The following is a 25,974-nucleotide window of genomic DNA, read 5'->3' as shown; positions in this document are numbered from 1 at the left end:
TGGAGGACATGAAGTCGCACCACCGCTATCAGCTTGGGAGACTATTATAGGATAATGATCACTATTATAGGGATCATTCCCGACTGTAAAATTCAAGAATGGTAGAAGTTCAGGAGAACAAATGGCCAAGTCCAGACTATGGAAAGTGCGTGTTGGTTCGTGGAAGTATGTTTCCTCATCCTTATTGAGCAGACAGAAACAGTTATTAGAAATAAACTGTTCGATCTGTCGCCCGCGAGAGTTCGTACTGTCCGAACCCCACAAAGTACTATGCCCGTTGAAATCGCCAAGTATGATAAATGGCTTAGGAAGTTGATTCACTAAGTTGTCAAGATCTTGGAGACGTATGATATCATGAGGTGGTAAATATATACAACAGACTGTGACCAATGTTCGAGTGTGAACTTGTACAGCCACAGACTGTAGTGAAGTGTGTAGAATAAGTGGTGTGCTTGGATGCAAATTCGAAGTAAAGATACAGACGCCTCCCGAACTATGATGTCCAGTGTCTGCATCGTTTCGCCCACAGTTAAAACCACGCAATTTTATAGGAATGCTAGGCGTCAAGAAAGTTTCTTGAACACCGAAACAGATTGGATGAAATTTGTTAATAATGGACTTGATATCATAAAGTTTAGATCTTATGCCGCGACAATTCCATGAAAGGAAGGTACCCATTAAGAAAGTTTTTTTAATTTTTGAAATAGTAGGGTCAGTGGCCTGAATAGGAGTGACTTCGCAAGTCATTGCAAAGTCATTATCATCCTCATCAGATGGATGTAGGGCGATGAGATCGGGACTTCTAGGTAAGCCACCAAAGATGCTTGGTAAGTCCTTTTGAACTATGCCCTTTCTTGCCAGTCCCCGAGCTACAGAACTCTTAACATGGGATTTTTTAAGGGTCGATGTCAGTTGTTTTGGTGATAGACCACGTTTAGAAAGCTTTAGCTGGAGTGATTTCTGTATTTTTTATTTTAATTTGGGCTTTTGGGATATATGTGTTTCAGTTGAATTGTTTATTGATGGTTCGGTGTCGGAGTCGCATGACTTTTCACTGTGAGTTGCTTGGGAAGTAAATTTAGCACAGTTTGTACATGTACAGTTTTTGCAAAATGTATTCTGAACAACTGAGGCATAGCTTTTCCCAGGTGACGGTGTTCTAGCGAGAATTTTCCGTCTCGCTTCAGGATACGAAATTTACTCTTTCGTTTTGAGCGTTATTATTTCTTTTTCCATTTGCCAACGTGGACATGATCGTGAAAAGGAGGTGTGGGCGCCATCGCAGTTAACACACTTTTCCTGTGCGCTACACTGCTGGCTGTCATGTCCCTTCTCTGCACAACGGGCGCAAGTGAGTGTCCCGCGACAGGCCATTTTAGAGTGCCCAAAACGTTGGCACTGGAAACAACGCAAAGGATTCGGAATGAAAGGTCGGACCGCCAATTTCAAGTAACCCACTTTAACTGATTCCGGCAAAGACGGGTTTTTAAATGTAAGAACAAGGTGTTTCGTATGGAGGAGCTGCCCGTCTCGTCGCATTGAAATACGACGTACATGTATAACTCCTTCAGGCTGAAAATCTTTCATAATTTCTTCAATTGTTGAATTGAATAACTCTCCACATGTTATTACACCTTTCGAGTTATTAAGTGAGTTATGTGCACTTACAGTGATTGGTATTGTGGCTAAAGCTTTCAGTTTTACGATTTTATTAGCTTGCTGTTTAGATGAAACTTCAACGAGCAAGTCTCCAGAGCGGAGTTTCCGAATTGAAGCGACTTCACCAATTGTACTATTGATGGCTTTTTCAACAGAATGAAATGTTTCTTTGTCTTCCGATATTCTTTTAATGACAAGAAAGTGATCAAAATATTTGTCTTTGTTGAAATGAAAATTTTGTTTTGTTTCTTTTTGTTGCCCACTGAAGGGAGATTTCCGGGAGGAGCCCATACGATATTGATGGTGATTCGGGCCCAGCGGCATCGCCCACCACGGAGCCCTACAAGGGATGGCAGTAACTGGCTCTAGATGTTCCTAGCCTCAGCTCTTACCATAATGCTAACTGGTACCTATACGCTGGGAGTTACCCCCGGGGACAGTGACCACCCTTAACGCCAAGCCCAAGGAGTAACCCCTTCGCTTGATCCCTAGCAAACTAACCACTCCGGTGGCTAGCGACCAGCCGATTGATACACCGGGGACCACAGTGCACCACCCGTCTAATGGGTCGCCACGCACGGCAAACACGTGGGGGTATTTGCTGTCCATGAGAAGCAGGAAGCAAACAGAACGGCGACAGCTTCTCATGGAGAGCTCCCTCGTCTACCCTCGAGGGAAAGAAGAAAAAAAGGAGACAGCAGAAGGCGCAGTGGAGAGTAAACATAAAGGGAGTACCTGGGTACCTCGGGATTGGGACACCCGTACTCACCTATAGTAGATGAGCCCCTGAGGGGTGCAAGAACTAAGATAGGACAAAAGTGGAATAGTTTCCTCAATGATCTTAACTTTTAAGACTATTAACTCTTTCCAAGTTCTTACTACCGTGCTAAATATTAAATAAAATACTTTACTTATTAAATTACAAACTGTTTTTACAGTATACCCACTAGCGTCCATTACCACCCTCTTAACTTTGGAACGACTTCTGCTATATTCATAAAAGTGCTGTCTAGCCATGAGCTATTGAATGAAACTACCTATGGCGCCACCTCATGGTAAACTGCAGAGTTAGCAAGCATTCCTATCTCGAAAACAGAACGAGATAGAGAAAAAATATGATTTATAATGATGTAGAGCATCATCAATCTAGTACGAAAAGATACCTTGTAAACAATAATGTGAAAAATAGAACGCTTGAAATGCTCATTTGTTGTTTTGTGATTTCTTACATGATTCTTCAGTGAACGATACATAAAAATATTTCCAAAGGGACTCGACATAAAACTCTACTCTCAGAAAGTGTTTTGCAGATGGTACTGATAGAGAAACGGGAGAAATCGAAAGTTGGCGCGATAAGAATTTTTATAGAAGCACATAATGAGAAGGCACATTTTAGACTACAGAAGTAGAGATGTTCCATGAAAATAAAATGAGATGCAAACTGTCTTCTTCATTAAATAGAATAACTGAAAAAATTTGTTTCAGCAACTACTGAATTGGACTGAAAAATTTGCCTATCTAACGCAGGCTTTACTACTGGATTGGGAGAACACTGAATGTAATCTAATCTTTTACCGAAGTGGACGAACAGAACAAAAATAAGTAAATGAATGGGGATCTACTTGTATTATTACAGTTTATTGTGAAATCCAAGTGGGAAGATACTCTACTACATATTATAATAATGCTTTGAATATTCTACTCAATTGTCATAAGTAATGACAGTGCTACAGAAGCGTTTCAAAATTTAAGTTGATCAGAGAATAAATACTTTAGAGCTAACCATATCTAGCAATTTTTGTCTATCAAGGAAGAAGTATATGATGCTTACAGACTCTGCTAGTGCGATAAAAGAATTTGCTCTTAGAAAAAGTAGATATATTAAGTTTTAACTTTCATTTTAAGAAATTTTTCAATAAAAATATATATCGTAACAATATCATTCTAGTTCTAATTGGAAGGTGATTCTTGTTTTATATTCTATTCACTGTTATTATGTACTCTTAACTTTATGTAATAATAATTTAGCCTTGTCAATACATATAAATGTTGTATATATCTGAATAAGTGGCATACGTGTAAGGACTTCTGTAAAAAATTAATAATGTAAAAATTTCTATTTTTTACTTTATGAGACATACATTACTTCTTTATTTGTACCTCAAATAGTGTACAATATAACAAATTTATTCTTGATGACAAGTTCTTTAAAATTTCTATAAACTTTAGAATCTTTTGGATATAAACACCTAAATAAGGAGGCAGCAAATTTGGCATAGGGTCCGGGAGACTGAAACCCACTCTACGCTTCTTTTCTGATTTATATATTTTCAATAAGAATAATGCATTGCTATATGCATTCTAAATTTCATGTGTCCTTTGTTTCAGATTCCGAAGACATGTTCGATTACAAGACTTACTGCAGACCCATTCCTGTCAGACCTCGCACCAAACTGTTCGAGGACTTCTTCGACATTGGGGATGAACTGGGAAGGTAACTAACAGGTTTCTTTGACTTCTCGTTAAACTGTCCTATCATAGGAAAATTGCATACTGATTATTTGATCATTCCATTGCTTATTAGGGGCACACAGGCCATCACCTATCACGCTGTGAAGCGCGATACGGGCGAACCGTACGCCGCCAAGGCGATGCACGGTAAGGGTAAACTGAAGGAGTTCATGAAGGCCGAGATGGACATTATGAATCAACTTTGTCACCCGAAACTGGTGCGCCTCAGGGACGCCTTCGAAACCAAAGACTCTCTCACTCTCATCACAGACATGTATCCTTTGTTGCCAAACCTTTCACAGTTTTTCTTCTGAAATTATTTGATTTTTGGATTGTTATATTTTTAAAACTATTTATGTGCATTTTCGTTTATTTATAAATATTTCATAAAGAATCATTGCATTTTTATAGCAAATAATAACTCATTATAAGTTATTACATTTTGGAGTGAGTTCAGGATTAACCTGTAGAACTGACTAGCATGGTTACGGTGGTATTGGATTGTCTGCACTATTTGTGCTTAAAACACATATAGTTTAGTTTTTTATTTTAAAAAATATAGATAGACGTTTACTGCGATCAGAGTTATTAGTTTTTGTTGCTAGTTAAAATAATTGCATAGTGAACATGAATAAAAAATGAAATTTTATGTGCTTTAAGCCTAAGATGTGTAACTTAACAACTTAAAGTCTCTACAGCAACGTCAGTTGAGTGCTAAGGAATTAGAAACTGTTGAGATAAGCGCTGTTCCAAAAATGAAAATATTAAAAAAACCCGCAAAAAAACAGTGTTCCATCAGCCCATAAAGACATCTCATTAAAGACTAGTTTACACATTCTTTTGAACTATTTAGAGGATCATCGGGAATCTTTCATGTTTATCATGTTAGTGAGTGCTACTCATTTAATACCTTATCTTGAAAAATGGTATTTGAATTTATGATATTTGCATCCTTTACCAATGTTAGCCTTTAATTATTTTCTAGATTTACAATACTAATACAGGGTAGAAAATCTTAATTTGAGGCTTCCAAAATAATCACAAAATTTTAATTTTGACAAGAATTTTTTTTTTGACAGTTGTGATTGAAAAAAAAAACTTAATTATGTTCATGAACGGAAACTGATATCATGCAAATGAAGTTTATTTTCGCTGGGCCACAAAATATTTTTGATTATTTTGGTGTGTGCTTCGTAACTTCATTATTTCATCCTTTCTGCATTTTCTGGATAAATTGGATTTTCTTCATTTTAAATCCATCAGGATAGTGTATTGGCTAAATGAACTGAGTCATTTCTATAGATATAAAATTATGCTGAGAGGCGGTTATAGATTTAATCACTGTTTACTATCACAAGCAAACCCATGCATCCAGAATTTTAGGACGCCTACTGAAATTTTAGTGATATGGGCAAAATGTTCCCTCTCGCACCCCTTCTTTTCAAGACAGAACATGACTTGTTGCAAAAACACCTGGTTAAATCGCGTCATTTTCTGTATGAATTTTCTTGAATAGTAAAAGTGTGGTGCGGAAATTTGGAGAGCGGTTACTAGCTCAGATGTCGTCATTGTCATCTGACCGTGGCTCAAAATTACGAGGTAGGTCCCAAAATGACCCTAGTTTTGCTTAGAAAACGGAACGTTGATATAACTAAACCAAACTTGAGTAATAAAAAAAAGAACAGTGATTATTTGTTAACTTTTATCCTATAATAATATAAGAATTTAGGTATATGAGACAGTGAGGAATGCGCTCCATCATTTTTTTATAGATTTTTAAAGTTTTTCCCCAACATTGTTGCACAGAATTCCTTAACTGTGATAGATGTGGCGGTGGAGAATTGCTGAATAACATCATAAAACGGGGTGGAGTGACAGAAAGAGATGTTGCTAACTACATGAAACAAATCCTGGAAGGACTGGATTATATGCACAGTCGTTATGTCGGTCATCTTGGCCTGACGGTAAGTGAAGCGCATATTACCGATTATCAGAAATTTTCTGCAATTCTTCGCTGTTGATATTAAGTTTCAAGGTGGCATTTTTTTTCTTTCGATTTTTATGACATTTTATTTTTAATTTGTTTCGTTTTTGTGGAGACGAAAGTTTCAAATTGAATTTTCACATTCCTTCATATATCTCTAAGTTTTGGAATTAAATATATTATTTATATTAGACTGCAAAATAGTTTTTTTAACATTTTCAAACTTTAATTATCAAATAATCTATTTAAATGAAATTGAAAACTCGTTTCTTTATTTGTGTGTTTCCACCTTGTTCATTTCTACGCCCCTTGACAGATTCGAATAAAATTTTGTAGAATGCACTTTTGCTCCTAGAAAGATTGATTGTGCTATTAAAAAGTATTTATTACCTTCTAAAAATAGTGAAACGAAAGTTGAAAAATTAACTTCTTTTTCTACCATAACTTCTGAATAAATCCCTGCACAAAAATTATTTTTACGCTGTTTTAAAATATTTAAAAAGGCAGTTTCCCAGTTGCATGAATTTCATTTCGAATATTCCTCTAATTAAAATCAAAGTTTAAAAATCAATTTTAAAAACAATTTATAACAATGTTTTTTTTTTTTTTGCTTTCCTTGAAATGTTAACTATTTTACTGTTAAGTAACATCTATCACTTACGTACATTTGCCACTGCTAAAGTTACTTTCTACCCACATTTAAAATTTTGTTTACCCTTTGAATTTAAATTTCTATTTGTTACATAATTTCTATTGATATCTAAGCGCAATAATTCATCTTCAAACACTACCTTTTAAATTTGTTGCAACTTCCTTAACTGTTTGACTTCATTCTCTTATAACTTAGTAATTTAAAATTTTAAGGCGTCAAAGAATACCTAGATCAAGATTCTTAAATGCGCTGCATAAGGTAATAAAATCTGCACCAAGACAAAAATATTTCGTCTATAAATAAATAAACGCAATAAAAATATATTTTTTAAATGTGCGATGACATTTCCAATTCTCATATTATATCTTACACCTGAAAAATTATCAAGCCTTAAATTATTTATCTTTCAAATCATCGATTTGGATTTGGATTTGGATTTCTGGCGCATGATCCTACTATGGAATATGCTGCGCCGAAGCAGTTTAAAATTTTCACAGCAAGATAAAAAGTAGTTTATCGTTACAAAAAGTGTAACTGACAGTGTTCAAACTAGTCAAAAGTTAAGGTAAGAAGGTATTAAAACTATAAGTTAAATTTCATGGATGATATCAACATCTTTAATGTACGAAAAAATGTTTGGATGATGCGTCTCACCCAATAAAGAATTTAAGGTAAAATTGTTGGACTTAAAATGCTTGCAACGAAGATCAGTAAAACTTGCTCATTCTATTAAAATGGGACGAATTGTTAAAATATCTCCACAATTAAAACATACTGGTGGTGGCTCGGCAAAAAGTAAAAATCTATGTGTCAAGCGAGTGTGACCAATGCGTAGTCGGGATAAAATTACATCATAGCGCCTGTTTAGTTTTGAAGACCAGTTGGCCAATTGTGGTTTAATAAAATGAAGCTTGTTGTTAGTTTCCATGTCCCATTCATTTTGCCATTGGCGATAGCACCAACGAATAATCGCTGTACGCATATCTTTATAAGAAAGACGTTGGGGCAAGATTACGCTCGCCGACTTAGCTGCTGTGTCTGCGATTTCATTTCCAGAAATGCCCATGTGTGAACGGATCCAGGAAAGCAAAACTCTAATATTTTTTAAACATAGAAGTCGGTATATCTTCTTCACTTCTTGTAGAAGTGGATGACCAAGAGATGAAGAGTTTAGAGCCTGCAGAACACTCAGAGAATCCGTGTAAATAACAGACTTATGGATCTGTTGTTCATCAATATATTTGAGGGCTAAGTAAATAGCAGTTAATTCCGAGGTAAAAACAGTAGAAAAAGGATGAAGTTTATAACTTATAATTCGATGTCCATGAACAAATGCGCAACCCACATGATCAGATGATTTAGAACCATCCGTAAAGATGGGTTCATAAGAACAATAAAATTCACGATGATGTTTAAAAAGTGCAATAAAAACCGAGCTATCAGTGTCTGATTTTCTAAATTGTTTAAAAGGGTCTTCAAAGTATAATTTATCCTCCATCCATGGAGCTGTATTTGGACTATCATCCGCGTATATTTGTATATCGCTAAAATCATTTGGCAATATTCTTTGTATACGCAATCCCCAATGAGGTATGTAGGTTTTGCGCGAATTAAACAAGTGATCGTTAACGTCATTCCGGATTTTCTCATGAAAAGGATGGCGTTTATTGGATAAAATACAATAGAAATAAAACAATGATAGCTTCATTCTCCTATTTGACAAAGGAGGCTCAAACGCTTCAGCATACAAACTAGCTACTGGTGATGTCCTAAATGCTCCAATGCACAATCGGAGAGCTTGATGGTGAACAACGTTCAAACGTTTAAGGTAAGATTGCCTAGCAGAGCCATAAATAACACATCCATAATCAATTGTTGATCGAATGATACCTCTGTAAACTCGTAGTAGGCACGTCCGATCAGCACCCCAAGAAGTATTGGATAAAACCCTCAGAATGTTTAATGACTTCAGGCATTTACTCCACAAATATGTAATGTGCGGGAGGAAAGTCAATCTTTTATCAAAAATAATTCCTAAAAATTTGTGCTGATCCTGAATGGAAATTAAATTACCTCTCAAGAACAACTCTGGCTCTGGATGAAGAGGACGTTTGCAGAAGTGCATAGCAACTGTTTTCTGAGGAGAGAATGTGAAACCGTGTTTATTTGACCACTCTACAATGTTATTTATCGCTGTCTGAAGCTGCCTCTCAATGTATCGCATGTCGCGGGCATAACAAGAAATTTGCATATCATCTACATATAGCGTCTTGTTGACAGTTGCTGGTATAACAGATAAAATAGGATTAAGAGCTAAAATAAAGAGTGTCACACTTAATATACAGCCCTGTGGGACACCCTCTTCCTGGCAAAAAACATTGGAATAGGTATTCCCAAGCCGCACTTTAAAATATCTCTGGTGTAAAAAATCCCGAATAAAAAGAGGTAAATGCCCTCTAAACTTAAGGTCGTAAATATTTTTCATGATCCCGTATCTCCATGCTCGATCATATGCTTTATTTATATCAAAAAATACTGATACCAAATGATTCCTTTTTATAAAGGCCGTTCGAATATCCGTTTCCAAGGCCAAAATATTATCAATTGTTGAACGATTCTTCCGAAAACCGCTTTGAAAAGGGGAAATAAATTCATTTTCCTCCAGTATGTGAACGAGGCGTGCGTTTACCATTTTTTCAGAAACCTTACATAAGCAACTGGTCAGGGCTATTGGTCTATAGTTAGATGGCTCTTGTGGATCTTTTCCTGGCTTTGGTACAGGGATTATTATTGCAAATTTCCATTTATCGGGAAACACATGCTCTTTCCAAATTCTGTTATACATGAACAGAAGATTTTGGAGGGATCTGTCAGATAAATGCTGCAGCATTGAATAAGTAATTCCATCCGGCCCCGGTGCTGTCTGTTTTGTGACAGATAATGCTCTGCGCAACTCCAAGATGGTAAAATCAGCATTGTAAGATAAATGCTTTTTTGTTTTAAAGCGTAGTTTGATGTTTTCTTGGTATTTTTTGTGCGTGAGGAAAGGTTCCGTGTAATTACTCGCTGAACATACAGAGGCAAACGCTTCTGCAAGAGCATCAGCCATTTCCCGAACACTGGAAATAACTTCCCCATTCTTCTTCAGGCAAGAGATGGAACGATCAGGATATATTCCGCATACTTTTCGAATGCTGGTCCACATATATTTGGAAGTTGCATCTGAATTTATGCTCGATACAAATTTAATCCAATAAGTCCTCTGACTTCGTCGCTTAACTCGTCGTGCTACAGATTTGGCCTTTTGAAAAAGAATCAAATGATTCGTTGTTGGTCGCCGCCTAAAGGTGTTCCAGGCCTTCTGAAGATCTTTTTGTGCCTTTGTACAATCTTGGTTCCACCATGGTTTTTTATATTTGATTTTTCCTGATCTCGATTTTGGGATTGTAGCATCTGCAGCTTTTATAATAGTATCGGTTATTAGGTTTACAACGCTATTTAAATCATCATTCTCTACCATATTACGTGTTATCTGTGCCCTTGCGGTAAAGTCTATCCAGTCAGCTTTTTGAAAAATATATCGTGGTAGACGTGGAGTATTTACACCACTTCCAGTTAAATGTTCTAAAAAGATGGGAAAATGGTCGCTATCGAGCAAGTCAGTTCCCACTCTAAAATTAAAGTACGGGGCTAGAGAAGGTGAGCATATAGCGAGATCTAGTGAATGAAAGGTTTTGCTCCTATGATGAAAATATGTTTCTTCTCCATTATTGAGCAGGCATATTGAATGGTTATTAATAAATTCTTCAATCAGCCGCCCACGAGGATTAACATTTTCACTTCCCCAGAGAGGGCTATGACCATTTAGATCACCAACTATGATGAAAGGAGATGGTAATTCATCCACTAAGGCATTAAGATCTCTTAATTCTACCGAAATACTGGGTGGCAAGTAAAGACAACATATTGTCGTCAAAGAAGGGTTCAAAACTCGGACAGCAACAGCTTGCAAATTTGTATGTAATGGAATGATAGACGAGGGTGTATTATGGGATACAAGGAGAGCAACACCTCCAGTAGCTCGATCAGATTCATTATCCTTTCGGATAAATCTATAACGTCTGATTTTCATAGTGTCTGACGGTTTCAAATACGTTTCTTGCAGATCTATACAAATCGGATGGGTTTCACTAATTAAATCTTTAATATGAGTTGTTTTGTTACGGAAACCACGGCAGTTCCAGGAAATAAATTTGGCCATCAAGATTGGGATTTATCTGGAGGTTTTTTCTTTTTTTCCCCACCTGATTGATTTTTAGAGATAGTAGATGGGTATAACTCCATATCGGAGAACTCAGAAGACGACGTGTAAGTTTTTAAGAAATCTTCTGCCACAAGGGGTCGATTCAATAATGCTTTCTTTTTTGTTCTTTGTTTTGCATTTACTTTAAACGCTTTAAGAGATGATGTCGTGGAGATTTTTGTTTTATTACTGCAATTACGTTTGGCAATTTTATCATTTACAGGATAATTGGATGACATCGAAGGAACAGAGGAGACTGCTGGCAATTTTGTAGTTTGATTTGAAACAGAACTAGTGGGTGGTAATTGAGTTATACGAGAATCGGTTTGAGCACTACTACATATTAGTGTTGCTTTAAGTATACCAGAGTAAGATGCACCAACTTTTGGAGTTCTATCATTTATTAATTTTCTTGCTTCTGCGAAGGATATATTTTTTCGTATTTTTGTGGATATAACTTCCTTCTCTAGAGTCCATTTAGGGCAAGACTTGGAGAAAGAAGTATGAGACCCAGAGCAATTAACGCACTTCATGGTGTCTGAATGGCAATTATTTATCTCATGTCCAGGTGCAGCACATTTTGCACACATGATCATTTTGCTACGACATGCTTGCTGGGAATGGCCGTACCTTTGGCATTTAAAACACCTAAGAGGGTTAGGTATATATGGTCGAACTCTACAAATTTGGTATCCTGCTTTGATTGACTTAGGAAGAACTGGAGTTTGAAAAGTTAATACAATGTGCTTTGTTGGTATAAGTTGACCGTCACGCCGAATGTTGATACGACGCGCGGCGCATACTTGTTGGTCTGAAAATTCTGTTACAAGATCTCCATCAGATAATTCGATGAGATCCGGCTCGGAAATGACACCACGTGAAAAGTTTAAAGTTTTATGTAAGGCTGTTTGGACAGGAAAATCTCCTAATTTGGTGAGTTTACTAATAAGAAGAGCTTGTTTCTCGGAAGTCTGCAACAAAAGGTCACCAGAACGTAGTTTTTTAATGTTTTGTACTTCACCAATTGTTGATTATATTAATTTGTTTACAAGGAAAGGAGAAACTCTATGAAATGTATTTTGGGTACTAATAATTATGAAACGAGAATTAGATGATGCTACAAAGACATTAGAAGAAGAGCCCATATGCTTTGGATTAAGGTTCGGGCTCGACGGCACCGCCCACCACGGAGCCCAACAAGGGATGGCAGCCACCGGCTCTGGCTCACCCCAGCCTCGGCGCTTACCATGGTGCTGATCGAAACCTATACGCTAGGAGTCACCCCCGGGGACAGTGACCACCCTTAACGCCAAGCCCAAGGAGTGACCCTTTCGCTTGATCCCCTTGAGCAGCACAGTTAAATGCCTGGGATACCGGCCGATTGATACATCGGAGACCGGAATGTACCACCCGTCTAATGGGACGACACGCACGGCCGACACGTGGGGTTTTTGGCTGCCCATGAGAAGCAAGAAGCAAACAGAGCGGCGACAGCTTCTCATGGAGAGCTCCCTCGCTTGCCGTCGAGGGAAGGAAGAAAAAAGGAGACAGCAGAAGGCGCAGTGGAGAGTAAACATAAAGGGAGTAAAGATCCCTGGGTACCTCGGGATTGGGACACCCGTACTCACCTATAGTAGGTGAGCTCCTGAGGGGTCAAATCATCGAGGTTATTCATAGAATTGACAATAAAATCCTTATTAGAGCTAAACTAATTCAAAAGATGGTATTATTTTGGATACCAGGACATTCAAATATTTCTTGGGATAAAAGGGCGGATCCCCACTCAAAAACGTTGGTTGTTTGGTTGGATTTTTCTGGCGCAAGAGCCATGTTTGGCTATGCTGCGCCAAGCTTACGGTAGATAAACACTAAACTTCTCTATGCATATGGTATCAAAAAATATGTTAAGTACAATTCAGACATACAATTTAAAATTACAAATTCGCGACAAAATAAAGGATAAATAATGAATAGTATCAGTATTCTTAAAAATGCAAATTATATTCCAGAAAGGAAAATTTTCCAAAAATGATGAAAGATTAAAATATCAATGTAATTTAAAACGTCAAAATGCAAATCTCAACATTAAAACAGATACAATATATTACAAAATCAAGTAAAAAATTCATTGTAATCTTTTCATTCGATGTTTTTTTATGTATTTGTTATGAATATGTGTATTTGAAGATTCATTGTAAAATTTTTTAAGATCAATCCATTGAACCGTACATTTTTGGGGACTTTGTCTAAAAACAGTTTTATCAACTGCGGTGAAATCGGTAGAAGGTTCCGGAGCAGGTGGGATTTCATCAATTGTTTCGTGAGGGTTGTATTGAATAGTATTATCCGATTCTATTTCGGTGTCAGTATTTTGATTGGACTTATCTGTGGACATGGTTTCAAGCTCAGAGTTGGTTTCATCCATTTTATCAGCTGATTTCGAATTTATGGTCTGTGAAGAATTAAAATTAGATACTGGCATAGATTGGGAAACTTGTCGAGGTGAAGTCTTCCAGAATTTAGAATTCGATATATTTTCAGAATTGTGATCTTTTTTATATTTTTTCTTATATGTAACAGTTTTAAATTTATTCAATTCCTGTGGTATTTCACTGGATGGGACATTAGTAGTTTCACCAGTTGGCTGAGGAACATCAGTTCCACCAAATGCTGGATCAAATGCAAGTTTTGAAAGGTTTGTTTCTTTGCAAACTGGAGACGTTTTACTTTACGCTTTTTCAGTTCTCACTTCATGTTTTGATTTTCCTTTAGATTCTTTGAAGTTCGTGAAGGAAGGTTTTGAGCAATAACAGGAGTACATGGATTATTATCTGGCTGTGATTTATTAGTTGTGAAAGGTTGTAACTTTGTAAGTGGAGGACAAACAACTCGAGTTCATTTTTCATCTATCTGAGTACAACCAGAAATAGTATTTTTGACTACTCGTGAATAGGGTAATCAAGCTGATGTATTAGAAGGTTGGGGATACACAAGTTTCCTTGCCTCAGAATATGATAAATTTTTAGTTACTTTGAATTCTTGAATTTTCTTTTCCATTTTCCACTTATTGCAATCCTTGGAATCTGAGGTGTGTAGATTATCACAGTTAACACATTTGGGATCTGCATTGCATTCTGTACTCGAATGTCCGAAGGATGCACAGCGGGAACAAGTCTGTTTACCTCGGCAAGCGTTTTTCGAATAGCCGAACCTCTGACAGTTAAAACATCGTAAAGGAGTAGGAATATAAGGGCGAACCTTATATCGTGCATAACCAGCAAGAATAGTTTTCGGAAGCTGAGAAGTACAAAAAGTTAAGATTATGTGCTTCGTTGGAATTAGTTGACCATTACGTTTTATTTTTATTCGGCGGGCTTCACAAACTTTTGGGCTTTTTAGCTCACTTACAAGTTCAGACTCTGAAACAGATTCGAGGTCAAGTTCGGAAATAACACCACGGCACTAGTTTAATGATTTATGAGCATATGTTTCCACAGGAAATTCTCCTAAATATTTCAAATTTTTAAGAACAGATATTTGTGATTTTGTGACTGCTTCAATCAATAAATCTCCAGATTTAAGTTTTTTAGTATCTTTGACTTCTCCAATGGTTGAGGCAATAAGTTTTTGAATAAGAAAAGGCGACACTTTATGGAAGGTTTTGTCAGTGTGTAAGATGATAAATGGAGTATTTTCAGTAATCGAATATCCGGACAAAGACGTTTCGAAAAGACCCATGCAAAGTACAATTCATATTCGGGTTTCGACGGCACCGCCCACCACGGAGCCCAACAAGGGAAGGCAGCCACCGGCTCTAGGCATCCCCAGCCTCGGTGCTTACCTTGGTGCTAATCGGAACCTATACGCTAAGGGCCACTTCCAGGAACGTCTACCACCCTTAACGCAGAGCCCCAGAAGGTGACCCCTTCGCTTGATCCCTAGCAGACTAACCACTCTGGTGGTTAGCTACCGACCGAATTGATACACTGGGGACCAACAGTGCACCACCCGTCTAATGGATTGCCACGCACGGTTAACACGTGGGGTTTTTGGCTGTCCATGAGAAGCAGGAAGCAAACAGAGCGGCGACAGCTTCTCATGGAGAGCTCCCTCGTTTGCCGTCGAGGGATGGAAGAAATAAGCAGACAGCAGGGGGCGTAGATGAGAATAAACATAAAGGGAGTAGAGATCTCGGGGTTGGGAAGCCCGTACTCACCTAAAGATGGTGAGCCCCTGAGGGGCCCCACTCAAAAACAGTCTTGTAGTCGAAACCATTTGAATTGGTTACCATTGAAGATATTATCACATATTACCAGACAATATACCTTCGCATTATGTATCAAAATGGCAAGTACTAAAATATTCTAGCGTGTATTGCTTCATTTTATTCCTTACGCCATGGCTAAAAATAGAAGAGAAATATAATAATAACAAGCATAAACTAAACTCAGTTTCGCGACAGCCCATGTGGACTAAGGTCTACAGTGCCCATATCTGCTTTCTAACCGAGCGCCTTGGGGTGCAAGGCATATGCTTTAACAATAACAAGTATACGGGTGGTTAATAATAAGGGAATAATAATTTCCCGATGATTAATACTCCAGTCCTACTGAATAAATTAGGAATTTATGGCATCTCTTAGTATTCCTTCTGTAACCATTGACCTCATTCTCAAGCATTGTTTGAAATATTCAACTCATAGAAGAAATTTGAACATGAAATAACTAATCAATAGAGCCTTTCAAAAGTTTTCTTCGAAAAATTGTTTTTATGAGCTCGCATCTACAAATTCTTCTTTGATCAATGAAATGTTCTGATGTATGCTAACTTTAATTTGGTATTAAAGACTTTCTTGCTAAAGAGAAATCCTAGGTGGTAGTACATTTAAAAAAAGAACATTATGAGACTAAAAAGCCTTCAGGTTGCCTTTTCCTGATAATATTTTTAATTTAAAACACAATCCTTTAAAAACGTCACTTTGAACTTAGATACTTCATGTTTCTCCCACGCTCAATTTTATGTAGCCAAATTTTAGTGTAGGAATTTAAATCTGTATACGTATATTTCAAACGTTGATGCTAAAAAGGTTTTTTAAGTATATACTTTCATATAATTATTAATTAAGGGGTTGATGTTTTACCATTCATGCATTAAAAATAAAAAAAAATGTATGACTTCGAAGTAAATGTGTTTATACATATGAGAGTTTCCCAAATGAAAAGTGGATACTTGCGATTGCGTCAGAACGACTGCAGCTGCAGCGGCACCATCGAACAGGGATATAAAGGGCTGTAGGAGACATGCACTGCATACGGCGTTCAACAGTGAAAGCTGTTCGTGGTAGAGGAAATTGATCGAAATTAAAGTCATTCTATACATAGATGAATCCAGATCGGAAAAGCGCGTAAAAGTACGGTTTCTAGTTCTTCGATTGCCATGGAACATTCTTGATTGCGTCCTTACCCCTCGAGAACACTATCAATTGAGCAACAATACTGCAGTACTCTGACGAAACTACAGAAAGGAATCAAAAGCAAACGGTCAGGCCGTCTCACACAACAAGTGATCCTTCTCCATGACAATGGCCGCCCATACGTCTCCCGCGAAACCTAGACTGTCTTCAAAAAAGGCTCCGTTGGAACACCCGCAGTACAATCCGATTTGCCACACTGTCACTTCCACATCTTCGGGCCATTTAAGAGAGCATTACAGGGGAAACGTTTACATTCGGACGACGAAGTGAAGGAAGCTGCGCAGGAACTTCTTCAAGAATTAACCACCCCCTTTCTACAGGAAAGGCATAGACCTGTTACCTAAACGATGGGATCTGTGTTACAACGTCCATTGCAATTTCTTTTGATTTCCAATAAAGGCATCTTTTCCATTCAACGTCCACTTTTCATTTGGGTAACCCTTATAGAACAAATAAATGCAGGAGAATAAATCCAGGGATTAATTGCGGCTGGTAAAAAATTGATTTCTTGTGAGGAGATTCATCTGATAATGAATCAAACTAGAAAAGGGTTTTCAAGATTCCATGAATTTTTAATAATGCATCAAGCGTCAAAGACTAATGTGTTGAGAAAAATTTTTTAAAATATCTACTTTTCAATACATTTATTGAAAGCTTAATTTATTTTTCTTTTCAGATCGGTGATGTGATGATGGCCCGAGTGAATGGCGACGACATCCGATTTGGCGACTTCAGTCTTGCAACTCGTCTCCTACCCGGAAAAGATTACTTTTTGGAGTATGGACATCCGGAATTCGTTGCTCCTGAAATCGCCAACAAACAACCAGCCACTTGTCTCTCGGATATGTGGTGCGAATCTTTATTTGTTAACTCTCAGTATATATATTTGTTGTTAGTATTAGATATGATCTATTTCGTAATTCCGACAGGAAAGAATCACGACTGCCCCAAATGATTATATCATCCCAAGCATTTAAGTTGGATTGATTAAGCATCATTTATTAAATTAATAATTTTACTTATTAAATCATAAAATTTATTTTCTTACGGAAGTACATTTTGAAAGATTAAAGGAAGTTCTAGGAAATTCGTTTAATTAAAAATAAAAGCGCACTTTCTGTATAAATTAAAGTGTCATGGGATCACAGAGAGAGGGAAATGCTAAACTTTATTCCAAGAATTCTGACTCTCTTATAAGAATGGGGCATTCCGAAGTCATATCGAAGTATCACCCCATTGTGATTATCCCGCAAAGAAAGTTTCATATTTTTTTTCTCAATGTATGGAAAAAAAAAGTTTAAATTCTGGGTTATACGATTTGTCGAATTTTCGCGCATATTGATTGTTATTTAAAAAATGCTAAACTGAATTTGATAGTTTAAAATTTGCTAGGTTCATATTATGCCAATTATAAAAGTTGATTCATAAGCGAAATTCTAGAAAATTTATGGGTACTTTTTAAACTAAAGTTTTCATATCAACCAATTCCAGTGTTGGGAAAAATTTTAAATTTCGAGGTTCGGATGGCCTCGGATTTTTTTCCGTTTGAGGATACATCATTAATTCTAATCTTTGCAATACCTTACAATATAAATTTTTTTTTAATACTTATACGTGTATTTTTTAGCAAGTCCGCATTTAATTGTTATTTTTTTTTATTTCAGGAGTGTCGGTGTCATAACCTACCTCTTGTAAGTGCCGATTGTATTTTTCCTCTCTTTTGCTTATTAATTTATTATCAGATGAAGGGTCATATCTGAGGCTGTTTCTTGTTTTCATAGGCTGAGTGGCATCTCCCCTTTCCTGGGCGAACACGACCGAGAGACCCTGACACGAGTGCAGCAGGGGAAGATCAACTTCGTTGAAGACGCCTTCACAGGGGTCAGCGACGACGCCAAGGACTTTATGTCCAAGCTGCTTGTCTTCGATCCCAAGTAAAAAAAGAATTTCTCTTGTTGTTTACCTATGTGTTTAAAAATGCTTAATATTTATTGACAACTCAAATTAAGTAAGTTATAAGCCCCATTATGACGACTTGTGCTTCTGGCACACTTTCCCCTCTTTCGCCTTTCTTGTGGTTTTCCGGTGTTCTATGATGTCTGTTCAGTTTACCGCCAATTTGCGGGAAACTCCGGATCGCGTCCACAGGTGGGGCTGGTCGAACAGTGGGTCAGCAATGAGTCAGTTGGAAGATTTAAGACCATATCCGTAAAGCCACTGGTCATTGGAACGCGGCTATAGCCTGACTACTTCGACCCGCCCGAAGGCACCCGGAAAAACTTGAATGACCGAACCGCCGCAACAGCAACATTGGCGGGAACTGTGATTGAGTCACAAGCCTTCACTGACCAAGGTACAACCCTTTCCTAAGGAAGTACGTCCCGTTATCGATGGAAGGAGTCAAACTTTCATATTTTTGTGTACTTCCAAGAATGGCGAGAACCATCCACCATGCCGGAAATTTCTCATCCCCAGTTACGAGGTGCCCTCTCCCTCCGTGGGTTACTCAAAATGTTTATAAGTAAAATGTTTTATAAAGTAGAGTCCAGTGCATTAAATGACTCGACAGAAATCCAAGAATTTGAAGCAGAACTATACACTAATTCACTCACAGAGACAGTTCTCATTAAGTGGTTGTTAATACCATCGATTTCTAAGCTTTTCTCTTTCTTCAATACTTTAATACCGTTAGTCATTTCAGATGTGAAACATTAAGAGTATACTTCTATTGGAATTTCTCAGTTTTTTACATTGCATTAGAGGGCTAACTTTCCCCATACTATCACTTAAATCGACCTTGACGAATTTTTTTTTTTTTTTACTTTATTTTATTCATAATTTTTAGTTTGGTAAAGAATGCGCTTTTTTACACACAGATATATATATATATATATATATATATATATATATATATATATATATATATATATATATATATATATATATATATATATATATATATATATATATATATATTTGAATTACGGTTACAGTTATTTTTTTTTTTCTTTTGAAGATAAAGACTCAAAAACGCGAAGAGAAAAAAAAAATCTGAAAAGCAAATTGTGTTTTCAGATTAAGTTAAAATTGTATAATTGTACTGAAAAAGTTTGATAAATATCGATTGGCAGTAACAGAGTCGTTTTATTTTCAGAGGCCGCATGGATGTGAAAGGTGCTTTGCAGCATAGGTGGATCAAAGTAAGTAAACCCTTATCAAAAGCATTTCCACTGACGGCTAGGGATTGCAATACCGGACCAAAATTTCAATACCGGTATTCGGTATTTTATAAATCTTAATACCGGTATTAGAAATTTTAGAAAAAGAAATAAAACACAGGTGTTTCTTTGTTTTATTTGCTGGTTTTGTTAGAGAGTGTAAATATCACAAAAAATAATTTGTAACTTATAAATTATAACAGTATATAATCACAAAAAAGTAAAGGAACATTTTATTTATTTAAATCACAAAAAAAGTGTAAATATCACTATTCAGTCTGTGATATTATTACAAATTTTTGAAATGTGATCTTAAAAAAACATAATGTATCAATTGTACTGTCATTAAGCTTGAAAAGTAATTTTGTGTAAAAATGACCAGCTGTCGAAAACCCTCTTTCGGCATCTACGCTAGCTGGTGGTACTGTTAGCAATGCGCAATATATATTTTTTCAAGTATTTACCTCTAAATCCCTCATCTTCAAATAAATCCATTTCTCATCGGGTGGTTTTGGATATAGCTGATTTTTGTATTGTATTTTGGCTCGTTGAAATTTTTTTTATTTATTTCTAATTCTAATTTTTGTTCAAGAGACAATTCCTTTTCACTATCGACAGTAGTGACATCATAATCTTCCATAAGTGAACCGAATTCTTCTGAATGTGGATAGGTTTGTGGGTAAAAAATTTTAAGAAAATTTACTCTAAACGTAGTCAGATTTGAACTGGTTATTTTCTTTTCTTCTTTTTCATTTTAATTTTATAATCTTTAGAATTATGTAAATACCATAAGGTATTTTCTATTTCGGTACGCCTTTCTTCTGTGCGATTTTTCAATGTAATATATAATTCTTTAGATAGGGATGTGTGCTGTTCTTTCAGTGACTGCAACATGAAATTTATTGTTGCATTAGCTGTTAATAAATTAGAATCTCTCCGACATAATGCCTCAATAGTCAGTTTTATTGGAAGTAGAGCTGATACAGTTCTGGATATTAAGTCGAATTCACTATCTGAAAAATTAATTTGCAGGTTTAAGTCGATTATTGCTTTTTGGATTGGATTTCTCAGTTTCAAAAATCGTTCCATCATTAGGAGTAAATTGTTCCAACGTGTTTTAGAATCTAATATTAACATATATTCTGTTTTATTTTCAGTTAGTATATATTTTAGTAATATATCCTTTTTTATAGAGGAACATTTAAATATCTTAATTTTTCGAACTTTATAAATTATAGGAAGCAATTCTTGATATATTAATATTTTATCTTCATTAGTAATATCTTCTTCAACAATTACATTGTCATTATCTTCATTGTCAATATCACTCTCACTTTTAATCTCTTCAAAGTTTGAATCCGAAGTTTCTATATCCACAGTATTTGGATTCTTCTGTTCTTTATTTTTTTTGGTATAATACATCTATTACTCCTAATTGAATTCCATGTGCATAGCACAACTGCTGATTTGCACCAATCAACTTTCCAACTTTTTTCATAATTATTGCTCCATCAGTCGTTATGGATACAATATTTTCTTTCAGGGATAATCCATGTTTCGATAATTTAGATTTAAGCAATTAATTAAGCCATTCATTAGCTAATTAATTTCGCCCGTTAGGGAGACATAAAAACAAAAACGTATACTATATTGCTATGTTCGCGATATCTGAACATACAGTGGAGACTATTTTAAAAATTTCTATTAAATACCGAAAAACCGGTATTTAAACTTGTGAATACCGGTATTACAAAATTGTACAAATGGCTCAAAATACCGGTATTCGGTATCCCGGTATACCGGTATTCGGTATCCCGGTATACCGGTATTGCAATCCCTACTGACGGCAGATAAGATACTTTCACTTATTCTGTTTATTTTATGCAGTATTACTCGGACAAGCCAAGAGCCAGTGAAAAGCTCCTACACAATCTGGATAGATTAAAGGACTACCAGAAAAAGTGGAGAGAATGGGTAAGTATAAAGTTTCATGCTGACATGAAATATTGCATGCTGACATGAAATATTTAAATCTGTAGTTTTGATCTGCTTTTTGCTTATGCTATTGAAAGTTTAAATGGTCGATTTTGCTAACGTAATGTGACCCTTTTCAATTCCGACAGCACATCTGATGACGACTTTTTTGCACTTATCTTTTTAAATTCTACTACTTTTTCCTCCATGCCTTTTAAATTCTACAAATTCCTACTTTCAAAACATTCTGAATTTTTTTTCGTACTATTGCTGATTGAATATAGATAATACCTTAATGGATGTTTTCTTCGGAATAATTACCTTGTGCAACTATATTTTTTGTAACGTTAATACAAAGATATAAATCAGGATCACGACCATCCTTTTCGAACTCCTCCTACGCATTCGTCTCTATTCTTATTCTGACCTTAATCCTTAACGACTGTAAATCATCTCTAGGGTGACAACAGTACTTTGCCACCTAACGCCACATATATAAATCTCTAGCACCCTCTAGAGTTAAGAATCTTCTCTTAAGTAATTACTTCGTCCCATATGGAATGATCAAGGAAATCAATTAGTTTTGGAGGTACCGCAATGTAATGCTTTGACAGGAAATTTGATAGCAGCAGTCACCTGTGAAGCAGCGCTTTATCGTATTGAGATGGCTTTCCTCATTGACCAATTCTTATAATCCTGAATTAGGCACATGCTTTGCTTGTATTTGAAGTGGATGCTATCTTTTCTGATTTGTCGGTCACATGATACGCTTTATTACTTTGATGAAAATGGTATAATTCATTTACATTTAGAAAATATCACAAAGGTTCTGTAAATTTTTGAGCAAAATAGTATAAAATTAGGTTGCGCAATTTCTTAGTTTTAAATTCAGATAGCTCCGAATGAATGAGGTTGAAGACGAAATAAAAACAAAGCCCCAATGTTAAAACCCAATTTTTTTTTTTTTAAAGACCTTTGTTACTCAATTTTTAAAACTGTATATTTTATATACTTTTGTTGATTTTATGTTTCTAAAAATAGAATTTTATAACTAATTATTACTCATTTCTTGATGTGTTAGAATCTTGAAATCTTCCACTCGTATGTTAGCGATGGGAATATTTCATTATTTCAGAATTTAGTTAATTAATATATTTAATTAAATTTTTATTCCATACTCGAAATTTGAGGTGAAAATCATGATAAAAAGATTCTTTAATATTAATAAGAAGGATTGCCAAATCAAAAACTGTAAGGTAGAAAAGTAATTAGAATAAAAATGTTATCTATTAAATTCACTAATAAACTGCTTTTGATAAATTTCTTACATCGATATAAGAAGTTTTTTCTTACAATATAGATAGCATCATTTATTTTAATTTTATTTGCCATTACCTTTCCAGTACGCCAACGCCTCGTGTAAGCGATTTTTCCGACGCCGAACTCTCGAATCGTGCTTCCACCACCCAAGCAAGATGATCTATCCTCCAGGAGAGTGCTACACCCCTTCCAGCAGCCCGGAGCCTATGGAACTGGAGAGGACCCACGTAAAGCCTTCGCACTTCGACGACGTCACCTTCAAGCAGAAGATCAACAGGGAAGACATCGATTTCCGATCGGAGAGCAGGTGATCACTTTATCTAATGATTTTTTAGCATGTACGGTGAAAGGCATCTCTGGATTCGGATGAATATGCATTTTTTTAACTTCTTGGAATTAAATTTGCATGAGAACACAAATTGAAAAAGAAAAAACATCAAAATTGTAGATTTATATTAAATTATGGGCGAAATCTGTTTCTGGAAAGTCTGTCTGTCCTTGTGTATGGGAACACAGTAATTCAAGAAGATGGATGGATGCGATTATTATCAGTTTTATTGACCTGTATTAAATTTTGAATCAAATGCATCAATAAGTTGACCGTCTTTCTGCAGATTCACCTTTGTTTGGATGTTGCTTGAAAACGCATTATTTTTAAATATTCTTGAATTACACGATAGTTTTCATGTATCACTCCTATTCTGCTGGGTTCCCTCACAATTTGGTGCAATGAATTGGCTGATGAGACAGCGAAATCGGCCACCATTCTTTTAAATGACCCTGTTCCTTTTAACGATATCACGAGATATATAAAAACCATTCTAAATTTGGAATGGCAATCAGAATGGGACAGTAGAGCGGCAAACAAGTTTCATTCTATCAAATATTCCATCGAATTTTGGCCCAGTTTATATAACAGAAAATTGGATACAATTATTGCCAACTTAAAAATAGGCCATATTAGACTTACACATGGTCATTTATTGTTGGGAGAGCCCGCCCATAGATGCACAATATGTCAATGCCTAATAACAATTCGGCTCATTCTTATAGAGTGCCCAATTTAATTCTCAACGAATTCAATGTTTTCGTTCTTCTCACATTATTTTAAATGACATCATTTTTAAGTGCCTCATCCTCATCTTTTTACCTTTTTTTAAAAAAGGATTGATTTCTTCTATTTTATATAAGTATTGTTCATTCTCTTTTTGTAATGTTTCAAAACCTATACAACATTTTTTTTTTAAATTTAGAATAGAATACTTATAACACTGATCTTTGAGATAACCATATGTTTGCATATACCTTATGGTTGGCGCTGCATAATTAGAAATGGTTTTAGCGCCAGTAAACTCCATCAAACTCAAACCTAAAACGCAACAGCTTTAAAAAGTGAAGTTTATTCTCTTCTGAATTGTATCAAATTTACTTTCCGATGGAACGAAACGAAGATGTCTTCTTCACTGTGCTCCGTTCGGTATTTTGTGTAGTAATGTGAGAGGGGAGAATATTCCTGCTTGGTAGTCACGCCCCTGATGATCAAATTACGAGCTGCGTTTTAAATTGGTATTCCAATTATTAAACAGAAAAATCCCATTTATGACGTACCGAATAGTTCATAAGTTTCGTGTAAACTGGATTTCCGTGTTGTTACTAAAATCTCTGAAATAATTCATTTTATGACTGTGAGTATTTTTGTTTTAGCTACCAGAATGGTCCCGACACCTACCTCCTTCAGCTGCGTGACACCGACTTTCCCCTGCGCCTTCGACAGTACTTGAGAGTGGGCGCTTCCATCAGTCCCAGCCTCAATACCAGTCTCAGAGATAAACATTGGGGCGACAGTCCGGTAAGTTTAATTCCATTATTCTATGAATTTCTTTAAGCTCTAATTAGACAAGTTTCTTATTTGAGAAATGTATTGTTATTTCAATCCGGAAAAAAAAATTAATTGCATCTGAATGCTGAAAGCTTGTAAAAATATCTCTGCCTTGAAGTGATTTCCGCTGTTTGATGCACAACTCAGAAATGCGATTAGACGTAGAGGGGTTTAAGGATAATTAGAGAGTATGATTATCATTCTTTTGGGTAACAGGTTCATTGTGAATGTCTGAGATGTGTCTCAACTCAATTTTCAAAAAGACACACTCCCGAAAATATTCGGTTAACTTATGAGAAGTTAATAAGTCATGAATTTATGATGAAATAGACTTCAATTCATTTAACGCAGCCAATAATTTAAAATAAATGAATTATGTTTGAAATTTCAAGAAAATGGCGTGTGATATGCAGACAGATCAGTCTGCCTATCACATACTAGAAGTCAATATAATATGCTATATGTATATAAAGTTGGTTGCACCTTCAATTCTGATACTTTTCCGTTCAATTTTTTTTCGTACCTGAATGGGAATGTCGTGTCGTTTCTTACCGTACTATTTTATTTTAACTCAAAATTGCGTATCGATTGCTTATATGGTTAGTTCAAGTGGCAAGAAAGCTTTCAGAAGTGGCACCAAAAACACTTGAAATAATATTGTTAAATTTGACCGAGGTTATCTACTGCTGTTAATATCAAAAACATCAAAAACATTCAATAACAAAAAAAGTGTTTAACATAAAAACTATTACTATTTTGAAAAAAAAAAAAAAAAATAGGGAATTACCAAATTTTAAGAACAGAAATCTTCTATTTATTCATCATAATGGAATGTTTAAGCCTCTTACAGTTAATAAAAATTGCTCTAAAATATTTATTGTTAGTATTTTTTTTTCGACAATATTAAAGCTATCCACAGTTTTCACACCTCCCAATCCACGGCAAATCCGAATTCAGCCTAATGTTAAATGTAAGCTTCTTCTCCTTGTATCTTTCCTTTC

General features: G+C 35.8%; 1 protein-coding gene across 3 annotated transcripts in view; it reads left to right on the top strand.

Annotated features, from left to right (window-relative positions):
• Positions 1-25,974, top strand: part of LOC129966881 (obscurin-like) — a 291,121-nt gene that overhangs the window by 244,499 nt on the left and 20,648 nt on the right. For all 3 annotated transcript variants that reach the window (XM_056081489.1, XM_056081487.1, XM_056081488.1), the window contains 10 exons: positions 4,048-4,153; positions 4,244-4,444; positions 5,996-6,134; positions 17,259-17,431; positions 18,247-18,273; positions 18,364-18,516; positions 19,737-19,782; positions 21,688-21,774; positions 23,178-23,401; positions 24,799-24,943. In XM_056081489.1, the coding sequence (XP_055937464.1) occupies positions 4,048-4,153; positions 4,244-4,444; positions 5,996-6,134; positions 17,259-17,431; positions 18,247-18,273; positions 18,364-18,516; positions 19,737-19,782; positions 21,688-21,774; positions 23,178-23,401; positions 24,799-24,943 (1,301 nt within the window). The remainder of the gene's footprint in view (positions 1-4,047; positions 4,154-4,243; positions 4,445-5,995; positions 6,135-17,258; positions 17,432-18,246; positions 18,274-18,363; positions 18,517-19,736; positions 19,783-21,687; positions 21,775-23,177; positions 23,402-24,798; positions 24,944-25,974) is intronic.

This window comes from Argiope bruennichi, chromosome 4 (assembly GCF_947563725.1).
Source record: "Argiope bruennichi chromosome 4, qqArgBrue1.1, whole genome shotgun sequence".
Lineage (NCBI taxonomy): Eukaryota > Metazoa > Arthropoda > Arachnida > Araneae > Araneidae > Argiope > Argiope bruennichi.
This window is presented reverse-complemented; position numbering and strand designations above follow the sequence as displayed.